This window comes from Pristiophorus japonicus, chromosome 4 (assembly GCF_044704955.1).
Source record: "Pristiophorus japonicus isolate sPriJap1 chromosome 4, sPriJap1.hap1, whole genome shotgun sequence".
In the NCBI taxonomy this organism is placed as follows: Eukaryota; Metazoa; Chordata; class Chondrichthyes; family Pristiophoridae; genus Pristiophorus; species Pristiophorus japonicus.
This window is the reverse complement of record NC_091980.1, coordinates 176,791,098-176,814,045: the sequence shown is the minus strand read 5'-3', so window position 1 is coordinate 176,814,045 and position 22,948 is coordinate 176,791,098. Positions and strand designations below refer to the sequence as shown.

The window sequence follows — 22,948 nt, the reverse complement described above, 5'->3', positions numbered from 1 at the left end:
GTCTCCTCCTCTTCTCTCCCCCGCTCCACGGGAACGAGTGGCTGTCTCCTCCTCCTCTCTCCACGGGAACGAACGGCTGTCTCCTCCTCTTCTCTCCCCCGCTCCACGGGAACGAGCGGCTGTCCCTCCCCCCGCTCCACGGGAACGAGCGGCTGTCTCCTCCCCCCGCTCCACGGGAACGAGCGGCTGTCTCCTCCTCCTCTCTCCACGGAACGAACGGCTGTCTCCTCTCTCCTCCCCCCCCCCCCCCCCCCCCGCTCCACGGGAACAAATGCTGTCTCCTCCTCCCGCTCCACGGGAACGAGCGGCTGTCTCCTCCTCCTCTCTCCACGGGAACGAACGGCTGTCTCCTCTCTCTCTCTCCCCCCCCCCCCCCCGCTCCACGGGAACAAATGCTGTCTCCTCCTCCCGCTCCACGGGAACGAGCGGCTGTCTTCCCCCCCCCCCCCCCCTCCACGGGAATGAACGACTGTCTTCTTCTTCCCCCCTCCTCCCTCTCCACAGGAACGAACGGCTGTCTCTTCCTCATCCTCATCTTCATCTTCTCTCCCGCTCCACGGGAATGACCGACTGTTTCCCCCCCCCCCCCCCCCCGGACCGAACGGCTGTCTCCTCCTCCTATACTAAAGACATCTTGCATGGCTTTGTGTAAATTTGTGGTGCACTGTCCACAAACTAGTGTGACTATCTGTGTGTCTATTCAACTGCTGACAACCCAAGGCTGTGTGTGTCTATTGCATTGACTAAATACGACTGGCACTTTTTTGGTTTTGTAACAGGTATATCAAATGGACGGAACAAGTGTTTCCACATGGTGGAACAGATAGTAATCTCTCGGCTCTATTGGAGAGAAGTTTGAAACTCTTCCTAAATAATGAGCAATACCACAGCGACCTGCGATACCTTGGTCATTGGTTAAAGTTTGTAAGTGTGATTTTGTTAAATAAACGTTGGATACTTGTTACAGTCCCTGCTTTCTATGACTCAGGCCTATTTGTTACCCCAGTAATTAAGTTAGTTAATTAATTCAAGCTAGTTTACAAAATCTAACTGAATTAATGTTTTCTTTTCCTAATTTTCTCCCCTTGCGCCTCCTCTCATGGTGTCAGTGAATTATGCTGGGTTATGATTGAGTGCCATCAATCTGGTACTTTATCTAAGTGACCATTCTTCACATATTTGTCGACACAATAAATACCACTGAGCTATTTTACTCAAGATCAATCCTCGCCAGACTTCCACTTCTCAGTCGTGTCACTATTGGTATCAAGAGTGAGAACCCTGGCACTTATTTACTCTCCCTTAAGCCAATTGTTACCTTTTTCTAAAGTTTTTTTTAAAAAGAAAAGGACTGGATGGATAGTTAAACGCCACAGATAAAATGTTGATATGGGGAGAATGAATGATCAATAATGAGAATTATATACAGTCCTCATAACCTCATTTTGCTGTGGTTTAATTGGTTGAAGTAATGAAATGGTGAAATGCACTCGTGTCTCAGGAAGCACTGCATTGCTTATCTGAACAGTTGGTTCTGTCTTTAATACTCTGCGCAAGGTTGACCGTCCAATACAAAATTGCTAATTTCCTAGTCCTTACAAGCAATGTTAATCCCTTCCAGGTTGACTACTGTACTGATCCACTAGAAATCTTTGACTTCTTAAAGAGCAAAGGAATTGGTGTATCACATGCTACTCTCTACATTGCCTGGGCTGAACGATATGAGCTCCTTGGGAACAGCAAAAAGGCAGAAAATGTCTTGCAAGAAGGGATTCATCTCAAGGCTGAGCCTCCTGAAAAACTGCAGCTCCATCACAGGTAATTTTGTGCTGTTTTATGTCTAATTGGGGCTCAGTGATGATTATTTTTGACTATCTTTTGGGCAGATTTGCTGGCTGAATTATTGAGGGGACAAAATTGCCTATTTTAAAGCTCGGACATTAAATCGAGTATCTGGGAACTGTGGGACTTTTTTTTTCTATTTTGCATGGTGGGGGTGGAGTGGGCAATGAGCCGACTCTTGCCAATTCCTTTCTATGCTTGTGTGTTAGGTGGGTCACACTCTTGCCTGCGAGTCAGAAGGTTGTGGGTTCTAGTCCTTCTCCATAGTCTTGAGCAGAAAATCTAGACTGACACACTACTGAAATACTGGGGGTCAGAGGTGCTGCCTTTTGGACGAGAAGTTAAACCCAGGCTCCATTTTCCCTCATAGGTGGTTGTAAAATATCCCACTGCACCACTCACAGAATGGGGGTGTTCTCCAATATTTGGTCTTGGCCAATATTTATCCCTCAACCAAAACCGCAAACAAATTATCTGACAATTTATTGCTCTTTGTAGGAGCTTGCTGTATGCAGATTGGCTGCTGGGTTTCCTACATTATAACAGTGACTACACTTCAACGGTACTCTATTGGCTGTAAAGTGCTTTGGAATGTCCTGAGGTCATGAAAGGCGTGATATAAATATAAAACTTTCTTTTCTCTTTCTGATTCTGTTGTTCAGCATTAAGTCCCTTCATTCCATGTAATGAGAGAACTTCCTTGTGTTGGGAAAGTTGAGAATGTCCGCCCCTTCCTGTCGCTTTAGCTGTTGAGATTAAGGATGGGGCAACAGTATTTAATATGCAGGTATATTGGGCAGGAGACCAGTCTGTGCTGACTCAAAGCCAGATTGACATAGAAGTGGAAGGGAAGAAACTGCCTGCTCTTCAGGTGACGTCCATCCTGGAGATGACTCTCTTTCCCACCTGGCATTGGTATCAAGCATCCAGGACTGTTTAAGATGGCTTCCTCTGCACTCTCCCAGCAACATGCCTTAGAACTTCACCCTAGTAAAATGGCCACTCTCCACACCAGTGATCTGTGTAGGATCTGACTGATCATTTAGTGTCATTGTCAGCAATTTTGCACTGTGGATTTGTGCTCACTTGTGTTCAATTGAGATGACTTCAGACTAATTTCATGTGTGTTTTGGATACTCACCTGGGTCTGCAAGCAAAACAACATATTGTAACCTACATAGTCCTGTTTGCTCCTGTCTTTAATCAGGTAGTGAGGAATGACTCCTATCAACAAAGGCTAGACCTGAAAAGTTGTCTAATTCCTGAGCTCATGATTTATTTTGGTAAATCAGTTTGTCCTTTGTGCCCTATACTGACGATGATCTGTGCTCCCCAGAATATGCATGGATCTGAGCATACCCAATTAATCTCCTAACTTCCTGTAAAGCATCGTTGTCTATTAGGCTGAGTATTTTGTGGGTTTTAAGGCAATTGGTTCTGATGTTCACTTAATTCTGCTGGCTTTTAGGAGCCGCCTTGCTTTCTGAAAGATTGATCAATCATCTTCTATCAAGTTAATGGGTACAGGATTAGCCTTGATTTTCCAAGTGACCAGGTTGGTATTTTACCCTAAAGAACAGGATGAGTAAGATATATTCATGCCTATTTAGTAGATGGCTTGGCATTGGGTTCTCTGTCAATTCAGTAAATCTGTATCTTTCACTGATGCATTTCTTCAATTCTGGCTTCATTGGGTCAGATCTCTTCCCTCTCCTGCCTTGCATTGTATAGTGTGGATGCCTTTGTTCTGCATGTTTGCTGCAGTGGGCATCATATTCATAGGTGGTCCCTCGAACGAGGATGACTTGCTTCCACGAGAGTTCACAGATGTTTCAATGAAGGACCCAATGTTCCAGTCCTGAACTCCAATTGAGGGGGTGGAAAATGCCTGTGCGTGAATTTTTTTAACACGTGGTGACCATTGCACATCAGCCACGACACGGGCTTGACAGAGCTAAGCCTTTATCCAGTGGCAAGGATTAATCAGGACGACTGGAGATCTGCTCTGCTGCATGGACCTAGTGCGTACACATATCGCAGTGTGGGCAGGTCCGTGCTGCCCCTGGGCCCCATACCCTCATTCGTCGCACCTCTGCCACAATGTTCCAGGGCCCGGTGCTCCAGCTCTAGTTATAGCCCTGACCTACGGTGGTGTTCTCACACAGGTCGGGGCGGCCCATGATGTTCCAGGGCCTGGTGCTCCAGCTCTAGCTTATAGCCCTGACCTGCGGTGGTGTTCTCACACAGTTCCGGGTGACCCAGGATATTGGATCTATATAAAAGCTGTGCCAAGCATGTGCTTATTCTGTAACCTACTATTGGGATTTTCCTCAACGTGCTTGTATATTGGATGTCATTTTGTCAATACCCTTCACGAAGGGTTAAAATAGTATGGCATGTAAAAGGCAAATCTCATGTTTGGGATTGTGTTTAGCTCAATGAAGGGTTTTGTAACATCTATCCTATGCCCTGCCTGGATGTCATTTTGCTGCTGATGTGAAGTTCCTCATTGTTGTCCCTCAATTGTGTCCAAACATGTAAAATCTAACAACAAACTCAGCATTCCTCTTGTACTCTACATGGAAACTGTCTGTCTGGAATGGACAACTGGATGAGTGTATTTCCAGCTTTTAGGACTGGGTGGGCTGCTGTTTGCTAGATGTCCATTGGTTTTGGACTTGCCTCTCCTAGTTTAATATCAGTTTGTACAGAATATTTTACAACGACCGAACCATGTGCAAGCTTTAAGATGAAGTGCAGACTAGACTTTATTGCCACGTTGAATTAGATTTTGCATCATCAAAAGTTGTCCTGAGAGTTCATGACTGACCAATGCACTAAGGCTGAAATTCCATAGATGGTCAGAGCTGAATTAGCAGATCCCTGGCTGGGTGGCAGTAGGATTCATTGGCATTTGTGGACTAAACTGGGACAGAGGGTAGGAATCTCCTGCTCAGGATAAAATATTGGTGAATGTGGTGATGGATTGTATTCTGCTATGATGCACCTTTGCCGAGTGACTGCCCTAACTCATGAAGAGTAGTCATTTGGTTTGGGTACTATATACCAGCATGAGTTGGTGCTTTTTAGGAGAAAGTTGTGGGGAGATTTTGCATAACTGAAACTTGGTCGTACTCACATTTTTTTGCCACCTTCTATTAGTCTAGCCTGCTCGAGCTAATTGAACTTGTTCTAGGACATCTGTTGGCTACACAATCTGGATCTGATCAGCAAATTGCAAATAGCCATGCATTAAAGTATAGAATGTACTCATTTTCTGCTGCTTGCTTTGAATAATCAAGCCTCGCCCAAAGAGCCAGGCAGCTGCCAATCTGGTCAATGACCATAAATACCCTTTAATTGACCACAGTATGCCATTTAGACTAATTTCCCAAGCATAGGTATATGGTCTGGAACATATGGGATATCAGCTGGTGCATCTTTCTCACATTCTGACTGCACTGAAAGGAACAGTTTGAGTGTGTTCATCAAAGGCCATTTGCTGTAATTGATGCTTTATCTTGTCTTTTTCCTCAGGCATTTTCAATCCCGAGTATTTAAGCAAGTTGTAGAGTCCATAGCTGAAGGAACAAATGAAGTCTTCGTTCCTGAGCCAGTTCAACCACAAAGATCTACTCTTGGAGATCTGAAACATGGTGGAAAAAAGAGAGCCCTGGCACCGGTCAACCGGGTTGGCAGTTCTGTGAGATGTAAGGCTGTTTCCCACTCTATGATATAATGAATAGAACTCAACACCACTTTTGTTTTATGAATCTCCTGTTGTTGTCGCATCTCCTCCCCTTTATAGGATCACTGTGGGGAAGAAAATAAGGGGTGGGGTCAAAGTTGATCTCAGATCTTTCAACAATGCATCTTTCAACAATGCATCTTTCGAGCTGGTCGCTAGACGTGATGGGCAGCTTGGAAGTAACTAAATTGTTTTGGCCTCTCATGTCACTGTACCTGAGAGCTGTAAATCAGTGTAAAATTTAATCACCACTTTTCTCTCTCCTTTTTGTCTGCCCCTGCCCCCTTACCCACTCCTGATCTGCTGGGATATATTTGAGTGCTGGAGAAACTATTTTCCATTGCATGTAAGCCTAATGCAGGAAAGTTGAGTTGATTATGAAGGGAAATTGTGCTGGTGGAGAACTTAAATTGGAGTTGTGCATGGACGAATTAACTTTTTTTTGGTTTTAGCACAAAGCCAAGGACTTGGACGGCATGTGGCACCCGCTCAGGAACAGTGTGGCACTTTTGAAGTGTTCAATGAAAATCGATTGCACAACCAGTCTGCAGACCAACCGAGATCAACAGAGCGGCAGTGGTCTGCACTTCCTTCGACTTCTGCTAAAGAAAATGAAATCAAACCAGGACCCTGGAATACATTAGGGGTATGTGTCAATGGAGTCGGGAGAGATTGTGGCTGTAGGAGTTTTGAACTGGTACCCGCTTCATGTCACCTTGGCTCAGTAGTAGCATTCTGGCATCCTAGTCAGAAGGTTGAATTGAAGTCTCACTCCAGGGCTTTGAATGAAAAATGTTGGTTAACATTTCAGTGCAGTACTGAGGGAGTGCTGCATTGTCTTTTGGATGAGACATTAAACCGACACCCCATCTGCCTATTCAGATCAATGGTACACTGAAATAAAACACCCATGGCACTTAATTGAAGAATAACAGAGTTCACTCTTAACAGCCATCATGTAACTCTCAACCAACCCCATCAAAACTAATTCGTCATTCATCTAATTTGCTGATTTATAGAACTTTGCTGAGTGCAAATCGGTTGCTGTGTTTGCCTACATAACATAATACACTTCTAAAATATTTCATTGCGACATTTTGAGGATAAAAGGCATTATAATAAAGTCTGTCTGTCTTGTTTCTTGCCAATCTACAGTTGACTTACTTACTTGGTGAAACTGGAGGCAAATTTGAGTCAATAAATATGATTTGGTGAATGTGACCCACCTTGATCTCCAAACGTCAACGAAACAAACGTGTCTTTGCGATATAGCCAGGAGCAAAATCAAAACTTGGTAGAGATGGGCTGAGGCTCTCCTCCACCTCCCCCGTTCAGGTGGTGAACTTCTCTTGCCAGTAAGGAAATTGTAGTTAATGGTTAACATTTTATTTAAAGCCACTGAACACGTGAAAGTGACTGCTGCTTGCATATGTAGTTATTTTAGTTATTTTTTTCAAATTCTTGTTTTCTTTTGGAATATTTGTCAGAATTTTAACATGAAGAGCATCACTTGAAAGGAGGTGAATTTTGTCCCTCACTGTTTTCCATAGGAGTGATTAGTTTATGTCAAGGACCCCAAAAAAAAGCCCCTCCAGTATTTCAACACTCAAAGCCCACTATCTAACTCACTTTGATCTCTCCAGCTTGATTCCACTACCTTGCTTGATAGGTCATTGCAAATGTTTGTTTATTCCATTGTGAGAACTTCTCTGATAAATTTTCTTTTCACCAATTTGTGACCTGTTTCCCCAGGCGTGATTGACCTCTGAAGATTTGCGCTTCAGTGTTCTGTTTTTTTATATTTTTAAAATTTATTTTCTGCATTGATTCAATCAAATTTGAGCCTACTGTATTTCACGGGACCTTCCCTTTCACAGTTAATTGTATTCCCTTCATCACCTGTTTCTCTCCCTCGCCTAGCGCACCCTCGGTATCTCGGTATTCATTACTTCGAATTTGTCAGTGTTAAATTTCATTTGGTATTTATCTACTTAATTGCACAACTGATGTGAATCCTTCTTTAAAACATTTTTAAAAAGACTTTCATTTATCTAGTGCCTTTCGCGACCTCCGGTTATCCCAAAACGCATTACAGCCAATGAAGTGCTTTTGAAGTATGGTCACTATTGTAATGTAGGAAACATGGCAGCAAATTTACATACAGCAAGGTCCCACAAACGGCAATGTGATGATGACCGGATCATCTGTTTTTTTTTGTAATGTTGATCGAAGGATAAATATTGGCAAGAATACTGAGGATAACTTCCCTGCTCTTCTTTGAAATAGTGCCATGGGATCTTTTATGTCCAACTGAGAGCAAACTGGCCTCAGTTTAACATCTTATCGAAAAGACAGCACCTCTAACAGTGCAGTGCTCCCTCAGTATTGCACTGGGAGTGTCAATCTAGATCTTTGCGCTCAAGTCTCTGGAGTGGGACTTGAACCCACAAGCTTTTGACTCTGGCAAGAGTGCTATCAACTGAGCTATGGCTAACACTCAATTTGTATTTTATTCTTGTAGTGTCACCTGAAGTATTTACCATAAAAATGCCTTGGATATAGAAACTGAGGAAATTGTGACACATCGAAGCGCTCTCTTTCTCACTATTTTGGGGAAGACTAATCTAAGCTGCCCTGATGAGGCTTGTGTTGATGTTCTACTTCAGTACTTGATTTCTTTTTCCTTGATGTGTAATGCAGGTAGAGCGTCTGAAATCTGGAAACCTCGGGACTGAGGACGTTCTGTATTTTGGAACGTCTTTCCGATGTCCTGAATCTGGAAACGCCTGGGCCGATGTGGGGGGGGGGGGGGTGAGGTGCTGGTAGCCAAGTGGGAGGTGGTCGGGCCTGCTGAGCGGGAGTTGGGGGGGGGGGGGGGTCCGGATTCAGGACAATCCTGCCGCGGATTGGCCCGGTTCCTGGATTCCAGAACATTCTGAATTCTGGAACTCCAGATTTCGGATGTTCCATCTGTAATTAGTTGTGTTGGAGGTGACCAATTTTATCTTCAGTTTTTCCTCTGCGACCCAAAGGATAAAATTCTAAATGGGAATTGCATAATTATCCAGTGACTATCTAGTTTAATGGTTGTCGTTTGGCCCTTCGAGTCTGCTGTACCGTTCAATAAGATCATGGCTGATCTACCTCAACTCGACTTTCCTGCCCTATCCCCATATCCCTTGATTCCCTTAGAATCCAAACATAGAAAATAGGTGCAGGAGTAGGACATTCGGCTCTTCCAGCCTGCACCGCCATTCAATGAGATCATGGCTGAACATGCAACTGCAGTACCCCATTCCTGTTTTCTCGCCATACCCCTTGATCCCCCTAGTAGTAAGGACTACATCTAACTCCTTTCTGAATATATTTAGTGAATTGGCCTCAACAACTTTGTGGTAGAGAATTTCACAGGTTCACCACTCTCTGGGTGAAGAAGTTTCTCCTCATCTCGGTCCTAATGGCTTACCCCTTATCCTTAGACTGTGACCCCCTGGTTCTGGACTTCCCCAACATTGGGAACATTCTTCCTGCATCTAACCTGTCTAAACCCATCAGAATTTTAAACATTTCTGAGATTCCCTCATTCTTCTGAACTCCAGTGAATACAAGCCCAGTTGATCCAATCTTTCTTGGTATGTCAGTCCCGCCATCCAGGGAATCAGTATGGTGAACCTTCGCTGCACTCCCTCAATAGCAAGAATGTCCTTCCTCAAGTTAGGAGACCAGAACTGTACACAATACTCCAGGTGTGGCCTCATCAAGGCCCTGTACAACTGCAGTAACACCTCCCTGCCCCTGTACTCCAATCCCCTCGCTATGAAGGTCAACATGCCATTTGCCGCCTTAACCGCCTGCTGTACTTGCATGCCAACCTTCAATGACTGATGTACCATGACACCCAGGTCTCGTTGCACCTCCCCTTTTCCTAATCTGTCACCATTCAGATAATAGTCTGTCTCTGTTTTTACAACCAAAGTGGATAACATCACATTTATCCACATTATACTTCATCTGCCATGCGTTTGCCTACTCACCTAACCTATCCAAGTCACTCTGCAGCCTCATAGCATCCTCCTCGCAGCTCACACTGCCACCCAACTTAGTGTCATCCGCAAATTTGGAGATACTACATTTAATCCCCTCGTCTAAATCATTAATGTACAATGTAAACAGCTGGGGCCCCAGCACAGAACCTTGCGGTACCCCACTAGTCACTGCCTGCCATTCTGAAAAGTCCCCATTTACTCCTACTCTTTGCTTCCTGTCTGCCAACCAGTTCTCAATCCACGTCAGCACACTACCCCCAATCCCATGTGCTTTAACTTTGCACATTAATCTCTTGTGTGGGACCTTGTCGAAAGCCTTCTGAAAGTCCAAATATACCACATCAACTGGTTCCCCCTTGTCCACTCTACTGGAAACATCCTCAAAAAATTCCAGAAGATTTGTCAAGCATGATTTCCCTTTCACAAATCCATGCTGACTTGGACCTATCATGTCACCTCTTTCCAAATGTGCTGCTATGACATCCTTAATAATTGATTCCATCATTTTACCCACTACTGAGGTCAGGCTGACCGGTCTATAATTCCCTGTTTTCTCTCCCTCCTTTTTTTAAAAAAGTGGGGTTACATTGGCTACCCTCCACTTGATAGATGCAGAGTCAATGGACTGTTGGAAAATGACTGTCAATGCATCCACTATTTCCAAGGCCACCTCCTTAAGTACTCTGGGATGCAGTCCATCAGGCCCTGGGGATTTATCGGCCTTCAATTCCATCAATTTCCCCAACACAATTTCCCGACTAATAAGGATTTCCCTCAGTTCCTCCTCCTCCTTACTGGACCCTCTGACCCCTTTTATATCCGGAAGGTTGTTTGTGTCCTCCTTAGTGAATACCGGACCAAAGTACTTGTTCAATTGGTCTGCCATTTCTTTGTTCCCCGTTATGACTTCCCCTGATTCTGACTGCAGGAGACCTACGTTTGTCTTTACTAACCTTTTTCTCTTTACATATCTATAGAAGCTTTTGCAATCCGTCTTAATGTTCCCTGCAAGCTTCCCCTCGTACTCTATTTTCCCTGCCCTAATCAAACCCTTTGTCCTCCTCTGCTGAGTTCTAAATTTTTCCCAGTCCCTGGGTTTGTTGCTATTTCTGGCCAATTTGTATGCCACTTCCTTGGCTTTAATACTATCTCTAATTTCCCTTCATAGCCACGGTTGAGCCACCTTCCCTTTTTTATTTTTACGCCAGACAGGGATGTACAAGTGTTGTAGTTCATCCATGCGGTCTCTAAATGTCTGCCATTGCCCATCCACTGTCAACCCCTTAAGTATCATTCACCAATCTATCCTAGCCAATTCACGCCTCATGCCTTCAAAGTTACCCTTCTTTAAGTTCTGGACCATGGTCTCTGAATTAACTGTTTCCTTCTCCATCCTAATGTAGAATTCCACCATATTATGGTCACTCTTCCCCCAAGGGGCCTCGCACAACGAGATTGCTAATTAATCCTCTCTCATTACACAACACCCAGTTAAGATGGCCTCCCCCCTAGTTGGTTCCTCGACATATTGGTCTTGAAAACCATCCCTTATGCACTCCAGGAAATCCTCCTCCACCGTATTGTTTCCAGTTTGGTTAGCCCAATCTATATGCATATTAAAGTCACCCATTATAACTGCTGCACCTTTATTGCATGCACCCCTAATTTCCTGTTTGATGCCCTCCCCAACATCACTACTACTGTTTGGAGGTCTGTACCCAACTCCCACTAGTGTTTTCTGCCCTTTGGAATTCCGTAGCTCCACCCATACCGATTCCACATCATCTAAGCTAATGTCTTTCCTTACAATTGCATTAATTTCCTCTTTAACCAGCAACGCCACCCTGCCTCCTTTTCCTTTCTGTCTATCTTTTTCCTAAATGTTGAATACCCTTGGATGTTGAGTTCCCAGCCTTGGTCACCCTGGAGCCATGTCTCCGTGATGCCAACCACATCGTATCTGTTAACTGCTATCTGCACAGTTAATTCGTCCACCTTATTCCGAATACTCCTCTCATTGAGGCACAGAGCTTTCAGGCTTGCCTTTATAATACACTTTGACCCTTTAGAATTTTGCTGTAAAGTGGCCCTTTTTGTTTTTTGCCTTGGGTTTCTCTGCCCTCTCCTTTTACTCATCTCCTTTCTGTCTTTTGCTTCTGTCTCCCTGCATTGGTTCCCATCCCCCTGCCATATTAGTTCAACTCCTATTGATTGCTGTTGAATGTGCTCAGCGACTGAGCATCCACATCCCTCTGTGGTAGAGAATTCCAAGTCTTCACAGCTCTTTTCTTAGTCCTGACCCCTTATTCGGAGACTGTGGCTCAGAGTTCTCAACTCCCCAGCCAATGGGAACAGCCGCCAAGCATTTAACCTGTCAAGCCCCTTAAGAATTTTATGTTTCAATTACATTATCTCATTATTCTAAGCTCTAGGGAATATAGGTATAGTCTACTCAATTTCTCCTCCTACAACAATCCCCTCATCCCAGGAATCAGTCTAGTGAACCTTTGTTGCACTCCTCTAAGGCAAGTGTATCCTTCCTTGGGTAAGGAGACCAAAACTGTACACAGTATTCCAGGTGTGGTCTCGCCAAGGCCCTATATAATTGCAGTAAGACTTCTTTACTTCTGTACTCCAATCCTTTGTAATAAAGGCTAACATGCTGTATGCCTTCCTAATAGCTTGCTGCACCTGCATGTTAACTTTGTGACTTGTGTACAAGGATACCCAGATCCCTCTGAATAACAACATTTCCTCATGTCTCATCTTTTATTTTAAAAAAAATTAAAATTCTACTTTTGTATTTTTCCTACCAAAATGGATAACTTCTTTTATATTTCATCTGCCATGTTCTTGACAACTCACTTAACCTGTTGCTATTGCTTTATTATGTCCTCACAGCTTATACAGTCCCCTCATCCAAATCATTAATATAAATTGTAAATAGCTGAGGCCCCAGCACTGATCCGTGCGGTGCTCCACTAGTTATAGCCCACCAACCTGAGAATCACCTGTTTATTTCTACTCTGTTAACCAATCCTCAATCCATACTAGTATATTAACCCCAATCCCATGAGCCCTAATTTTGTGTAATAACCTTTATCCAATGCACCATGTCCATTTGAGCAGAAAATTGCATCCATTATGCAAAGACTAATCGCTGATGATGGATTGAAACCAGTGATTTATATTGCTTTGAGGATAAATCGAACCTGCTCAAACTGCATACATGTCTAGTGGTTTTGTATATTTTTTCTTTTTTTATTGCGTAAAATAAAAAAGAAAATTGGATTTTATGATGTGTACACAATTTGTTATGCTGTCACTTGCCAAATTGCGTATTTCTTTAATAGCTTGCAAAATATTAGTTTACAGGTAAATGGCTTTGCTGCAGTTGTGGGGCACCTTATCGAATGCTTTTTGAAAAGCCAAGTACACTACTGTCACTGGTTTACCCCTTATCTATCCTGCTAGTTACAACCTCAAAAACTCACATTTGTCAAATAGTATTCCCCTTTCATAAATCGATTTTGACACTGTCCAATCATATGATTTTCCAAGTGCCCTGTTACCACGACCCTAATAGATTCTAACATTTTCCCTATTGTTGATGTCAGACTAATTTGCCTATAGTTCTGTTTTTTCCTCTGTTCTTGAATAGCAGGGATATGTTTGCTACCTTCCAATCCACAGGGACCATTCTAAAATCTAGGCAATTCTAGAAGATCAAAAACCAATGAATCCACTGTCTCTGTAGCCACCTCTTTAAAAACCCTAGGATGTTGGCCTTCAGGTCCAGGGGATTTATCAGCTTTTAGTCCCATTAATTTCTCAGTACTACTTCTTTACTAATATTAATTTCTTTAAGTACTTCTTTATCACTAGACCCTTTGTTCCCCACTATTTCTGGAATGTTTTTTGCGTCATCTTCCGTGAAGGCAGATATAGTATTTATTTGCCTGGTTTAGGTGGAGCCCGTCCCAACAAAATAGCTACCTTTTTTTTTCCCCCCCCCCCCCCGAACTGGTGCCAGTGCCCCATGATTCAAAACGCCTGCCACCCACACCACTCTTTCAGCCACGCATTTAACCTTCTAATCTATTTGTCTCTGTCAACAGAGTTCTCCAGCTGTGAGATGATCTTAACTCTGGTACAAGGCAGGCAACACAACCTTCAGAAATCTTGGTCTCGGCTGCAAAGATCAGTACCTATCCTCCTGACTATACTGTCGCCTACCATTACCACATTCCTTTTCGATCCCCGCCCTCTCCCCTACTTGAATGGCCTCCTGTACCATGCTGCTGTGGTCAGTTTGCTCATCCATCCTGCAGATTTTGCACTCATCCATACAGGCAGCAAGAACCGAATATCTGTTGGATAAGGACAAAGGTAATGGCTCCTCCAGCACTACACCTAGGTTCCCCTTACCTGCCTGGCTCTGTCGTGCCCTCTTGTCCCTGACTACTAACTAGATCTGTACCACTACCTAACCTGCCTCCTGGAAGAGTGTCCAGGTAACTACCCTTACCACCCCTCCAATGCCCTGAAAACTCCAGCTGAACAATTCCAGAGCTGAAGTTTCTTAAGATGAAGGCACTTGCTGCAGTGGTGGTTGTCCAGGATTGCGATGCTCTCCACAAATTCCCATGTGCTGTAGTTGCAGCACACGCCACTTCCACTGCCATCCCTCTATAATCTTGTTTGTTTAAATTTATTTGATCAGTTTTTAGTTTTTTAACTAATTACTTGATCTAGTTTGTTATTTACCTGTAACTTCCTCCCGCTGGCCCTCCTTGTGCTGTGACGTCACTTTGTGATTTTTCTCTCTACCACTCACAGACTGTCTTTTTCTCCAGCTCTGTTCTCGGCCTTGCCCTTTTCTAGTACTCCGCTCCAATAGATGTATTCCACCTTTTGTTATCTTGGAAGCTTTAAATATGACCAGAAAAGTATCCGCTTACTCCGAAGGTATAAACAATATCTTATTCAGATATCTCAGCGATGTACATTGTGAGGCTAGGGTGTATCATGGTTGATGTATGATCTTTCTGTTTGGGTAATAAACTCTAGTGTTGGAAATGTATGGAGTCAATCCTATTGAGACTATTGTCTTCCTATCAGGAGTGAGTCTGTTGAACTTTTCTCCTATGAGGACCTGTTTCACTGTGATCTGTCCTCTTTCCTCCCATGAATTATTAGAGCTATTTGTCAACAATGCTATTTGCTATAAAAAAAAGTCGCAATACTATTATAAAGCACTTGTCACTCCGAAACCATCTTGTGCAATGTTACTCAGTTTACTGAAATATTCAGTTTATCAAGTTCTGTTTTGTTCCTTCCCTTCTACCAGATACCTCGGCGTTCCAACGTACATACAGTTCCCTTTTCTGCAGCCTTGCCGGCCAGCAAACCTGACTTTAAGCTTTACGAGGAAGAATCTGCTCATGTAGAGACTACGTATGTTTAAAACTAGTGAACGCCGCTTAAGATTGGTATTCCTCTTGTGACATGGTTTACACACACCTCCATAAGTATGGCTTCGATAAGAAACATAGCACTGTCGGTATAGGGAGGGGGATGCTCTTTTGAGGCAGAGCATAGGTAATTGGACTCTGTAGCTGGCTATACTGTCTTGATCTAGGAGCACGCCATCTTCAACTGGGGGGCGAAAATTGCAAGATCCTGACCATTTCCTGATCATTTATTTCCCTTTTCAGCTCGTTACTTCAAATTTATTTTATTTAAGAAATGTTTGGGTAAAGGTCAACCACTGTTTTCTTAATTGGAAATTCGATTTTAAAAGACATTGGCCACAAACAGAATTTTTTTTAAAACCTTCAATATTTTTCCAATCTTGAATTGCTTTTCACCCTGTTGCTTTGAGTGCAAGTACAGCAGAATGTTAGGTCAAATCTTCATCTGCACAAAAGAATAAACTGTTTAATTCTGAACCATGATGATCTACTCTTAAGTGGAGTGCCAGAACTGTTTGCTACTGGGTCCAATCTTAAGCAGCTATGATATTCCTTTTTTCAAGTGACTGGATTTAAAAAAAAAAAAATGTATTGCTTGTAAAGAGCAAGCCTCTGACTGTTGGAATTTATAGGATAGGAGTTTGTTTGGTGTTAATTCTGCAGTGTTTCTCTTGTACTTTGCCCAGGTGCCCCATTTTCCATCTGTGATCCTTGATAGCGAGTGTTGGCAAGGTTATATGACCACCAAGAACACTGCCCGTTCTTTTCTTGCTCACAAAGGCACACTTTCCAGCTGATTACTGAATAGGGATCAGAACTGGGAACCCTGGCTGGCCTATTCTTGCTTCTCTAGCCTAAAGATAGAGCAGCAAATTGTAGCGCACCCCATCTGCTGTCCTGTGTGGAAATCGGCCAAGTCAGCAATAACTTGAGATTCAAACCATGGACGTTCTGCTTTGTGTAATGTAGCATTAAACTGGGCAGTGAAGATTATTCGCTGGACCACTTGAGGACGATGCTGTCACCTTTTTTAAATCTCTCGAACCGCAAGCCTTTCTTACGAGCTGACTGATCATCTTGTACTTGACCGATGTATCAAGCCACAAGCATTCTCCATCATGCTACTCCAGGAGTTAACAATTTGATGATAATCTTTCCCATTTTCGTGAGTGTTCTATTTTGATTTTAACTTCACTGGGCTATGTAACCGTTCCCTCTTGGATACAAAATACTGCCTGACAACTGGATTCCAACTACTTGGCTGGTTTAGATTTAATCAGATGGCATGGAATTCATGTGCTACTGTGGGTTATAGAAATATCTGCTTGTATTGTATACTAAAGAGCATGTGTAAACAAGAACATGGTGTTAAAAGGAACATCCTAGAGACAGTTATTTTAAAAATCATGGCATTCCCTCACTGGGTTGTAATCCAAATTTAGGGCTAATATTTGCATTGGTCTATTTACAGGACACCTCGTAAGATTGAGCCCTTGTTCACCCCAGTGTTGAGTACTCGTAAACCCAGGGAAGAGGTGAATCCATTGGCCAGGGTGCAGGTACAAAACTGCAAAGAAGAAAAGAAGGAAGTGTCCATGTATTCAAAAGACAAGATCTACGCTGGACTGGGCGAGTTTTCTTTTGAGGAACTCCGAGCGGAGGCATTCAAAAAGAAATATAAAGCTAGTATCAAAGGTATTGATGTTTTGTACGGTCTTAATTGTCAATTTTCTGAACACTTGAAAGAAAGAACTTGCTTTAATATAGTGGCTTTCTTGACCTTTGGACTTCCCAAAGCGCTTTACAGCTAATAAAGTACTTTTTAAAGTTTGGTCATTGTTCTATTATAGGAAAACACTACAGCCAATTTGTGCACAGCAAGGTCTCCCAAAACAGCAATAAGATCAATGATAAAATAATATTTTGGTTGAGGAATAAATATTGGTGAAAACTAGTGCCACGAGAGCTTTTGCTGAGGGCATGTGTTTAACGTTTCATCTGAAAGGCAGTACCTCTGACAGTGCAGCACTCCCTCAGTACTGCACTGAAGAATTGGCCTACATTTTGTGCTCAATGCTAGAGTGGGGCTTCAACCCACTACCTGTTGACTTGGGCAAGAGTGCTACCACTGAGCTATGGTTGATACCAGGAGGTAAATGGAAACCTTATACTTCAACATTGATAATGAATTGTTGAACATGTGGATGTTAACCTAAACAAGAATTAACTTGCTGCAAAGTTGTGAAACCATAAATATCCTGTGAATGCAATTATTTTCTTAGTAGAGGGAGATGATGATCTGCCTTCTGATCTTGGGGTTAGAATATGTCACTGAGTAGAATCATCATTTGATCATATGGAGCAGGGAACCATGTTTGCAGTAGGGCATTTGATCTAATCATCAGATACTATTTCAATAAGTGGAGACGGTGCTTTCCATGAGCATGTCCTTTTATTGTTTGGTAACATTTGTCCAATCTTTGTTTTGTATACTGCAGGGAAACATTTGGATAAGCACATGTAGAGTACACTGGAAAATCAATCCATCTTTATAGTGTTTGACCATTCCAGGCTCATGCTTATCTACATTGGGGAGACCAAGTGTAGATTGGCTTTTGCAGAGTCCACAAGTGTGACCTTGAGCTTCCGGTCGTCTGTCACTTTAATTCTCCACTCCATTCCCACTCTGACCTCTCCGTCCTCGCTCTCCTGCACTGTTCCAACGAAGCTCAACGCAATCTCGAGGAACAGTATCTCATCTTTTGATTAGGCACTTTACAGCCTTCTGGACTCGACATTGAGTTCAACAATTTCAGAGCGTAACCGCTGCCAATCTTTGGCTCCCTTTCTCTACGCCCCCCCCCCCCCCCCCCCCCCCCCCTCCCTGAGCCGGTTTCTTGTTTTTTTCTCTCCTTGTCTCTAATGGCAGCTGATCATTATCCTGCCATTCACACCCTATCTCGACCAATGTTTTTCTAACTCCTGGCATTGTCATTTCAATTTGGCCCATCATCCCTTTTGTGTGTCTAATCTCTCCTGTCTTCCACCCTATCACAGACCTTTCCTTTTGTTCTTCCCTCCACCCTTTCAGTGCTTAAGAATGTGCTCTTTCCGAACACCCTCCAGTTCTAAAAGGGTCATCGACCTGAAACGTTAACTCTGCTTTCTCTCCACAGATGCTGCCTGACTCGCTGAGATTTCCAGCATTTTCTGTTTTTAATTCCAGAATCTGCAGTATTTTGCTTTTGTATCCATGCTTATCTATGTTCAAATCTCTACAGAACATAATGTAACTCAATGTAATCCATTTACGAAAGGATTTCACCCTTGGACATTGTTGTTCCTCAGCCTGGCCATTTTAACTTCAGTTCTATCACCATGGGGACAAAATAGTGGCGAATATAATTTGCCAGCTGGATGTCGAGAATAGTTATATCATATAATATAGCATTCTTCAAGTCTGTTCTATTCACTTTTCCTTTTCAACACTTTTATTTAAAAAAAAATATTTACTAAAAATGATGTTGCTGCCCCATCTGTCACTATCTCCCACCATTTTTATTTTGCTGACTGGGTCCCTTTGTTAATGAAAGATTTTTGTTGAGTAATTTAACTGGTAAGACCATCTTCACTTAACTTTTTGGTGACCAATAAGTGTTTTTAGGTGTAACTTGCTTAAAGCAAGGCAAAACTACAATCTGTCCCAATGGTATACCTCAACCCCAGAAGGATGATCCTCCTATGCTTCCCTCCCTCCCCCACACCCCCAACCAGCCAATTACCAACATGACTTCTGATTTCCTACACCAGCCATTGTGCAGCATCTGAGTAAGGCAGCATAGTGGCAATTTTCTGTTGAGCCGCAGCACGCAATTGGAAGTGGGCACCCAACTCCTTTTACATTGGGTCCCACATAGATGATTTTTTTCCCTTTTGGGATATGCTGGATTTGCGCATACATCTGTGATGGGATGTTGTACTAACCTGGTCTCACGTTTTAACATTATTAGTGGTGTGACCTCAAAGTTGTTACAAAACCTTAGCGCTGGCAAGAGGACAGTTATGACTATCTTGCATGTGTATAGAACAGGATCAGAAGTTGTTGAAGTTAAAGCAGGAAAAGGAGGAGATCGAGCAATTAATCCACATGGCAGAAATGAGAATTAATAAGCACAAAGAACACAGCCAACTAGAAGCACAACAGGTTAGTGTACTGTTTAGTTGTAGTGACACTACTTGATTTTTTTCTTGAGATTCCTACTATGGAAAATGTAGAAAATTAACAAGATTGCCTAAGTATGTCCAATTTAAAGATTGACCTAACTTTCATCCAATACTCCTATCCCATTTATGTAATACATGGACTGGCAGAAAGCATTGCATCTTTGGGTCATGTTTGTATTTAAATGCCACCTTGTCAAGTTAGGTTTCAGCACTTTGCAATGACTTTTTGAAGTGTAGTGGCAATTATGTAGGCTGATGTGGCAACTATACTGCTGCAGCAACCTCCCACAAATGACAGTGAGATGCATAAATGTTGGCCTAGAAAAGTAACACAACAGTATCAAAAAATCTAGCAACTCAAATGGCCCTGACTATAAGCCTATAACATATGGAATGAATAATCAAAGAAAAATGCTGTGGGACACAGGCATATGACTTAATTCTAGTTAAACAATGTATCCCTTTATTTGTGCGTGTCCATGTCCTGAAGTGGGATATAAGATTCTCTTGGTTGGAGGGAGCTCATCTGGAGTCATATTACCCCCCCAAAGGTTTATTTTTTGACAGCATTGTGCATTTCACTGTGTCTAGAATGCACAATGAACATTGGCACTGTAGTTTCATTTATCTAAGAAGAAACCTGTTCAATTTTATTGGGAATTATTTGTCTTTATTCTTTCGGTAGGAGCAGGAAATCTATTAGTTTTGTTTTCAAAACTTAAATAGAAGTTATGGACTCTGGTCTTGCCTTATTTGTCATGGAATCCTTCCACTCGGTACTGTGGCCAGTGCACATTTGAATTTTACACACTTCTTCCAAAGGCCCCCCTTCCCCCACCCCCTTAATCTTGTGAATTTCTAGGCATGGACTTCCCTAGACATTTTAAATCTTTTGCAGATTCTGGGTTTAAAAATGTAACCATAGTCCCTTTAAAAATATTTTCCTTTTGATCGTAAAAGAAAAAATTAATTGGCATGGTGAGCCAAACTAATTGGTCCAACCACCCCAACAGTTTGGAGGCATGTGCCTGATCCAGTTCCAAGATAGGTGTCACATGCCTCCCACAAACCAGTTCAGAGGCATGCTGATCCTCCTCTAATGCTTCCAGTTTATGCTCCCTTGCCTTCCAAAGCACTGCTCCATGCAATGGGTTGTAAATGTGGCAAGATTGGAAATTCTCACCCATGGCTGCAGTGACATTTAGTCACTTGCAATAAGAGTTTGTCCTTTCACCTAGAACAGTTGCATTTGCATATGAATGAAACTACTTCATGGTTTAATATGAATGGAGATGTAGCTTCAATGTTTCCAGATGAGAACCACTTCTGTCAGCTGGACATTGTGCTGTCTAACTTTCTCTCTCTCATTTCTTTGTGCATAGAATAAGTGGCTGCTTTTGATATTGTGTAATTGTCTGCCCTTAGGATATGTCGTCTTTTAATAAGTACATTCACTTTTATTAAAGTATGAATCAGATCTTCAAACCCAGACTCCGAGAAACACATTTGTGTTGGCGACAGGAACCCACTCCATCCACACAGACAAAAATGTTTTGTCTGAAATGTCCTACTCTGCAAGTCTTCATCCTAACTTTCCAAACGAGGCAGTTGATAATGCCATGACGTATTCAGGGACGACTGCCAGGGAATTTGGCACAGAATCAGAAATGAAAACTGAAGATCCTTGCAGAGATGGGTAAGTACTTTGTTGCATTTTGAGTTCTTGCTCTTTTCTTGCAGCATGTAGCAGGAAGCCAGCAACAAGATGAAACATAAAAACATAGAAAATAGGTGCAGGAGTAGGCCATTCAGCCCTTCTAGCCTGCACCGCCATTCAATGAGTTCATGGCTGAACATGCAACTTCAGTACCCTCTTCCTGCTTTTTCGCCATACCCCTTGATCCCCCTAGTAGTAAGGACTTCATCTAACTCCCTTTTGAATATATTTAGTGAATTGGCCTCAACTACTTTCTGTGGTAGAGAATTCCACAGGTTCACCACTCTGGGTGAAGAAGTTTCTCCTCATCTCGGTCCTAAATGGCTTACCCCTTATCCTTAGACTGTGACCCCTGGTTCTGGACTTCCCCAACATTGGGAACATTCTTCCTGCATCTAACCTGTCTAAACCCATCAGAATTTTAAATGTTTCTATGAGGTCCCCTCATTCTTCTGAACTCCAGTGAATACAAGCCCAGTTGATCCAGCCTTTCTTGATAGGTCAGTCCCACCATCCCGGGAATCAGTCTGGTGAATCTTTGCTGTACTCCCTCAATAGCAAGAATGTCCTTCCTCAAGTTAGGAGACCAAAACTGTACACAATACTCCAGGTGTGGCCTCACCAAGGCCCTGTACAACTGTAGCAACACCTCCCTGCCCCTGTACTCAAATCCCCTCGCTGTGAAGGCCAACATGCCATTTGCTTTCTTAACTGCCTGCTGTACCTGCATGCCAACCTTCAATGACTGATGTACCATGACACCCAGGTCTCGTTGCACCTCTCCTTTTCCTAATCTGTCACCCTTCAGATAAGCAAGAGTACAGTGGACATTTTAAGCTGCTGAAACAGCATTGCTTTTTCTTTTGGTGAATTAAAGCCTTTGCTCAAGAACATATACAAACGTGAAATATTTGTATATGTGGGCAACACAAATGTATTGGTAGCAGTTACCTAATGAGTTATTGATCTTGGATCAAGTTTATTTCTAGCAATGCCTCCAAGAACCCTATTTGCTTTCCTTAAAGTGACCTCCGTGCATGTGAACCTTTAGAGACTACTTCCCAGCTGCCAACCTAAGCAAACCTCTACTTTAGCTGTGGGTTGCAGTTGGCTACATGAGCTGTACATCAGCACAGGTGTCTCATTGTATGAAAGCAGCTGGCGTATCATTGGTACCCACATCAGTTCCCTTATACTTCCCTCTAAAAGAAACCCCATACTTTTTTTTAAAATTGTTTAATTAGCTATATTAAGTTGCTTTTTCCTCCACTGATTCCTATAGTTGGGATAGCAAATGAAGTACTGTACATATGAAGATTTCTGACCATCAGCTCAATTAATTGCTCACTGACTCCGGTAGTAGATGGGAAGCTAGTGATAGAAATGGGACCCCATATGACAGCGGCAGGTCGGGGCCATAAAAGGAGCGGTGGACATGGGCAGCATGGAGGCCCCGACCAGCGAGGGAACATCAGCGGCAGGTTGGGGCCATAAAAGGAGTGGTGGTGGCCATGGGCAGTGTGAAGGCATACCACTTCAAGGTACAGCGCGAGTTGGCGCAGGAGGGTGACGGCTGTGAAGGGAGACATCATCAAGATCCAGATCGGTGATTGGAGCGTGGGCAGATACAGCAGGAGCGGTGAGAGACTGCAGAGACGTGATTAGGGGCAGCACTGGCCAGCCCACACTGCGATATGCGCGTGCAGTAGATTCGTGCAGCAGAGCTGGTCTCCAGTTGTCTTGGGTAATCCTTGCCACTGGACCAAGACCTAGCTCTGTCAAGCTCGTGTGGTGGCTGGTGTGCAACGGCCACCCCACGTTTTTTTTTTTAAATCACGCACAGGCATCTTTCACCCTTCAGGATGTAGTTCAGGTCCTTCATTGAAACACCAGTGAA

At 43.1% G+C, this 22,948-nt stretch overlaps 1 protein-coding gene across 1 annotated transcript in view; it reads left to right on the top strand.

The window, feature by feature from the left end:
* bub1bb (BUB1 mitotic checkpoint serine/threonine kinase Bb) overlaps positions 1–22,948 on the top strand; it is a 79,604-nt gene that overhangs the window by 11,669 nt on the left and 44,987 nt on the right. The window contains exons 4-11 of the mRNA XM_070878848.1: positions 780–924; positions 1,622–1,818; positions 5,380–5,552; positions 6,043–6,236; positions 14,987–15,093; positions 16,582–16,805; positions 19,196–19,314; positions 20,801–21,030. Of these exons, the coding sequence (XP_070734949.1) occupies positions 780–924; positions 1,622–1,818; positions 5,380–5,552; positions 6,043–6,236; positions 14,987–15,093; positions 16,582–16,805; positions 19,196–19,314; positions 20,801–21,030 (1,389 nt within the window). The remainder of the gene's footprint in view (positions 1–779; positions 925–1,621; positions 1,819–5,379; positions 5,553–6,042; positions 6,237–14,986; positions 15,094–16,581; positions 16,806–19,195; positions 19,315–20,800; positions 21,031–22,948) is intronic.